Source organism: Musca autumnalis, unplaced genomic scaffold (assembly GCF_047663935.1).
Source record: "Musca autumnalis isolate F117 unplaced genomic scaffold, ASM4766393v1 scaffold_1, whole genome shotgun sequence".
Taxonomy (NCBI): Eukaryota; Metazoa; Arthropoda; class Insecta; order Diptera; family Muscidae; genus Musca; species Musca autumnalis.
In genome coordinates, this window is record NW_027411644.1 from 314290388 (window position 1) to 314296710 (window position 6323).

Genomic DNA, 6323 nt, shown 5'->3' on the forward strand with positions numbered 1-6323 from the left:
ATCGAAATGAGTCTAAAGAAAATGTTTTAGCTGTGAAAATTCTCTACAAGACTGACCTTTAGGTTTTTTTCGTAGGTTTTACCATTTTTGAGATATAGAGGTTCAGTTCAAATTTTTAGGTTTTTATCTTAAGTCTTCAAGAGTTTGCTTGGAAACCGCAAGTCATATCAAAATGGGACTAAAGAAAATGTTGAAGCTGTGAAAATTCCCTACACGACTGGATGATTTATTTTTTTCCTAGGTTGTACCATTTTCAAGATATATAAGTTTTATTTGGGAAATTGCTGTAATGACATTGTTTTATACGGAGGCGATACAGTCCGTGCATTGTCTCAATTTGAACTTCTATATCTCAAAAACGGTGAAACCTACGAAAGTATCATAAAGGTCAATCTTGTGGAGAATTTTCACAGCTACAACATTTTCTTTAGACCCATTTACATAGGACGCGCGGCTTCGAAGCAAAATCGTGAAATTCTAAAGAACCCCTAAAAATGTGAACTTAAATCGCGATTTATTTGAAAATCCCTCCGGCGATTTTGTTTGTTTCTATATATTTCTCATCTATGAGCATTGAAGTTTCAGAATCTGCAAAAACTTCCATTTAAAATTAGTTAAGGCGTACCGTGATAGTATTCACACGGATGCAGTTGCCAAGGCCTTAAGCAGTTATAGTGTGAATAAAATCCTCGAAATACATCCTCCATCTATTGTAGCTGAGGAGCGTCAGCTGCCACGACAAACTAGAGTAGTTTTGGCTAAACTACGCTCGGGATATTGCAGTCGCCTAAATTCTTATTGAGCGGAAATCGACCGCGCCGTGCAAGACATCTGCCCAGTATGTGGCATGGGCCAGCACGACACAAAACACCTTTTCAACTGCCCAGCCAACCCTACTCATCTAACTCCAGTGTATCTGTGGTTACATCCTATCGAAGCATCCACTTTCCTGGAACTGGAGATAGACCCAGAGCCAGATTGAACAAAAGAACGAACATACAAACATAATAACAAACACTGTTACAACAACAACAACCACATAGAAATTTGTTTTTGTTTGTAAACGTTAATATAACCCCAGCCAGCATTTTTTTAAAATTTTAATCAAATTCGAGTCTTTTTTGATCCGACAGCACGATTAAAAAGCTGGAACATGAGCTCATTTTCTGATCATAAATGACTCCTTTGTCGGTAGGAAAACATAACGTCAGGCGACTCGTCTAAGCAAATCACAATTGAGTCTTCCTCTGCATTAGTTTCGAGTCTTTTTTGGCCATTTTCTGATAGTGTATAAAGTCTTTTTCGAGTCGTATTTCAATCATTTATTGGTGATTTGTTGATTGCTTTGGGACTCTTTTTCGAGTCTTTTTTGGTTCATGTTTATAATCGTTTATGAGTCTTTAGGGAGTCATTTATTAGACGAAATAAATTTAAAGAAATTTCTCTTTATTCTTTTTTGTTTCTTTCCTTTGTTTTGTTGTCTTTTCTGTTTTGTTATGTCTTTTAATTATTCTTTATGTTGCGCGGTGAGTATACTGCGTATTCATTTCACTTGGCAAAACCTGAGCATGTGTTGTGTTTCTCTATGCACTTAATATTATACGTTACATTTATATCAAAGTTTTTTAGAAAGTGTATATGAGAATTATTTACAACCAAACAAAAATAAAACAAAGCAATCAGTTTTTAATCACCTAACATATGGCAGTTGCCCTGCCCATGACATTAAAATCATTCTAGGCGATTTTAATGCCAAAATTGGAAAGGAGAATATCTTTGGCCCAACAGTCGGGAAATTCAGCCTCCACAGTGAAACATCTGACAATGGTATGAGGCTGATAGACTTTGCCGCTGCAAAAAACATGGTAGTTAGCAGTACCAGATTTAATCATCTCGATATTCATAAGGGCACCTGGCTGTCTCCAGATCAGAAAACAAGAAATCAAATTGATCATGTTGTGATAGATGCAAGACATTCATCGAGCGTGTTGGATGTGCGCTCGTTCCGAGGAGCAAACATAGACTCGGACCACTACCTTCTTGCACCAAAGGTACGCACCCGGTTAAACGTAGCAAACAAAGTACGAACTGACACAACACGAAAGTAAGACATCGGTAAGCTGCAATCACAACAGATAGTCACAGCATATTCCACTCAACTAGCCCAATTGCTTAATCAAAGCACTCCTCATCCCTCATAACATATCAGCGCAATGACAAAGCATTGCCCACTCCATGCAAACAGCCGCAAAATCCATACTTGGATACCAGAGGCCTCCACCAAGGAATCCATGGTATGATCAGGAGTGTCGTGCTGCCACCGAAGAGAAAAATGCGGCATATAGGGCTACTTTACAATCCGTAGCAACGCGTAGCGCACGAGAGAGATACAGGGAGAAAAGGAGAGAGGAGAAACGTCTTTTCCGCAGGAAAAAGAGAGAGATGGAAAAGCGGGAGTGTGAAAAAATCGAGATGTACAGGAGCCAGAATGAAGTCCGAAAATTCTACCAAAGAGTCAAGCATCAAACTGATGGCTTTGGTACAGCAAGGTAATTTGGTAACTGATACAGGTAAGCAAGGTAATTTGGTAACTGATACAGATAGTGTACTCAGGATATGGAAAGAACATTTTTCAAAACTGTTGGTATCCAATAGCAGCGAAGACGACGACGATACCACAGTCCCAATCCCAGAAGATGGTATTGAATGTATACCGCCCAGCCAAGATGAGGTAAAGACAGCAATAAATCGGCTGAAGAATAACAAGGCAGCAGGAGCCGATGGCTTACCAGCCGAGCTGTTCAAAACCGGAGGCGACACGCTGATAAGGTGTATTCATCAGCTAGTTAGCACCATCTGGCAGGAAGAACGAGTACCCGACGATTGGAACCTGAGTATCCTGTGCCCCGTCTACAAGAAGGGAGATAAGACTGTATGCTCTAACTATAGGGGAATAAGTCTACTCCCTATTGCCTACAAGATCGTGTCAGGGATATTGTGTGAACGACTAAAGCCTATAGTCAACGAGATAATTGGACCATACCAATGCGGCTTTAGACCTGGCAAGTCCACCATTGACCAGATATTTACCCTGCGGCAAATCCTGGAGAAGACCCAAGAGATGCAGATCGACACCTACCACCTTTTTGTCGATTATAAAGCAGCCTTCGACAGCCCGCTGCGTTCAAAGGTATTCCAAGCCATGTCTGAATTTGGTATCCCCGCAAAGCTAATCCGTCTTTGCAAAATGACCTTAACTGAGACGAGGTCCTCAGTTAAAATTGGAAAGAACCTCTCCGAAGAGTTTGGTACCAAAAGAGGTTTCAGACAAGGAGACAGCCTTTCGTGTGATCTCTTTAACATCCTGCTGGAAAAGGTTATACGAGAGGCAAACGTCAAAAGAAGTGACACAATCTACACCAATAGTCACATGTTACTTGCTTATGCTGATGATATAGACATCATGGGCCGATCAGTAAAAGAAGTAACTGATACCTTTATGAAGGTCGAAGGAGAATCTGCTAAACTGGGTCTGGCGGTAAACGGCGGGAAGACTAACTTGATGGTGTCGACGCGCAATGCGTACATAGAGATCGGGTCAACTGTCGACGTTGGTTCCTATAATTTTGAGGTAGTAAAAGACTTCGTCTACCTCGGCACCGCCGTAAACACAACTAATGACATCAGTTGTGAAATAAAAAGAAGAATTGTATTGGCCAACAGATGCTACTTTGGTTTAAGTAAGCAGTTTAGAAACAAAGCCACATCTCGTCAAACAAAAATAACGCTGTACAAAACACTGATACTACCCGTGCTGATGTATGGCTCCGAAGCCTGGGTACTTACGCAAGCAGACATGGCAGTGCTTGGTGTGTTTGAGAGAAAAATTCTTCGAAAGATCTACGGATCTACGTCGTATGAACCACGAGCTGTATCTGCTGTACAACGACATCAATATTGTTAAACGTATCGAGATGCAGCGATTGCGTTGGTTAGGCCATATCATAAGAATGAGCGATGATGACCCCGCTAAAAAGGTGTACAAACACGGACCGCTTGGCGGTGCACGCAGAATTGGCAGGCCAAGGAATAGATGGCGCAAACAAGTGGATGATGAGATGAAAAGGCGCGGTATTCCAGAAAGCGAAGCAACAAATAGAGAGAATTGGAGATCTTTTCTTAGTTCGGCCTATAGAACAAATGTTCTGTAATGGGCCAGCTAAGTAAGTAAGTAACTGTTCAAAATATGATCAGAATATACATAATTATAATCAATTTTCAAACACCTGCATGACCCTTTTTTGATTAAGCATTTTTCAATCTTCCAGATGATCAAAATGTGACAATAAATAACAAAAAATTGTCACATTTTAAACACCTCAATGATTTATTTGTGATTGCTACCCCTTTGTTGTTGTATTTTTAAATTGAACTCTTTTTAATCATTACAGGGAGTCACTTTCGAGTCCCTTTCTGATCACACAAGCGACTTAATCAATTTTTGATCACCAATAGGACTCTAAAAAGACTCCTCAATGTGATTTTTGACAAAACAGTCTTCTAAATGCTATCTGGGACGATTATAAATCACACATATAGTCAATTTAATTTTCTTTTTGTCAATTGGTTAATGATACATAACTATAAAATTTCAATTGACTCATCTCATTAAATTTCAATACACCCAATACTTATTAACGAAATTGATACAAGTTGTTCTTATAATATTTACGCTTTATATTACTATCATAAACCCATGTTATTCATTGTTCACCCATTTGTAAATTATTCAAGATTTTAAATATATGTTTTAGATTTTCAAATATGAATCAGTAAACGGTTTGATAATGTCGCGAAATATCAATATGCAAATTATATCAATAATAAATGCTTCAAAAATATCAATTAATTTTATCAGTAACATAACGTGTCGCAATCATATAAAATAAATTCCGTAGAAAACTAGTGCCCAGAGGAAGTGGCCTCTCTTACTTGATAATTTCTTGTTTGAATAATGGGAGTAGACTCAGTCTCTTATGGAGGATCTATTAAAGAATGTCTTGTATTTTATCACATGCTTATATTTATTCCAACGACAAATTAAAAACAAATTCCATAAATAAATTAAATAACAAATTTTGTTGAAATAACACTACAACATTTTTTTTTTAATAATCGCCGAAACCACTTCTCTCTGGACAAATAACTTTTCTCATACAGCAATCTGGATATTTAAATTCTGGATTTTGCAAATCACCCCACCAGCATGGTGGCTCCAGAATAATAAATCTATAATCACAGCTGAAAAAATGAAGAAATTGAATACAGGAATTCACTTGAAAGAATGGGGTGTCTACCTTTCAATATGACCAACAAGATCTTTTCCACACGTGAAACGTTGGCATTTCCCCTTTGGCTGGCCTTCTTCACCTGGCGAGAGAATTAAATCTTCATAAACACATTTGCCGGGATGTTCTGTAGAGAAAAAAAAAATAATATTAATTATTTAATATTCACATTCAATTTCACACTATTACCTGCATCGCTAGAATTTGATTTCAATCCTCTTCCAATTGCACCAGCAATTAACAAACATAATAAGGCAAGCGATAATAATCTCATCTTAATGTGTCAACAAACAATTTATAACTAGACCAAACACAAAATAATTGATTTTTATAAGCAAATTAAGTACTCATCATCATTGAATCAGAAAATATGACCTTTAGCAAAAACAAGTTCAATACACCCAAGTACGATTTTTGATTGAAACGTATTAAAAATGACAGAGTGTGGTATGGTAACAGTAAAACATCAAAAAAACTTTATACAAGATATTTATGAAATGCCTGTATCAAAAGTCATTGAAAATTTATAGTTCTTAATGTAAAGAAGGTTTTACTGTATGACACAAAAACTAGTTCCGCGCAAAAAACTATGAATCATAAAAATTATTATTATTAAAATAAATAAAATAAATTATTAAAATGAATATTTGCACACAACAAAATAACACAAACACTTTAAGTTGACGTAAATATTGTTTTATTACTTATTGGAGCGCATTAGACACTTAAGCTCTGTGAAATTATATCCAATACCTCTGCGCAGTCTGTATTATGTACAACGATTTTGGACGCATCCATTCATACAAAAAATATATTCAATATTTTATGTATGACACGTTTGACACGTATGGCCATTCAAATAATAACCCAAACAAAAAAATAATAATTTTTATATCACACTATTAGCTAATTATGGTCAAACCTATCGCAAGGGGTTGTTAAAATTTTTTTAGAAACTAAGAAATATTTCAAATC

General features: G+C 37.0%; 1 protein-coding gene across 1 annotated transcript; it reads right to left on the reverse strand.

Moving 5' to 3' along the window:
* Positions 1–4744: 4744 nt before the first annotated feature.
* On the reverse strand, positions 4745–5671 carry LOC141391481 (uncharacterized). Its single transcript, XM_073964358.1, has 3 exons — positions 5538–5671; positions 5358–5475; positions 4745–5301 (listed from the first exon to the last, which is right to left on the reverse strand). The coding sequence occupies exons 1-3, from the start codon at positions 5620–5622 to the stop codon at positions 5169–5171; spliced, it is 336 nt and encodes a 111-aa protein (XP_073820459.1). The 5' UTR covers positions 5623–5671; the 3' UTR covers positions 4745–5168.
* Positions 5672–6323: the final 652 nt, after the last annotated feature.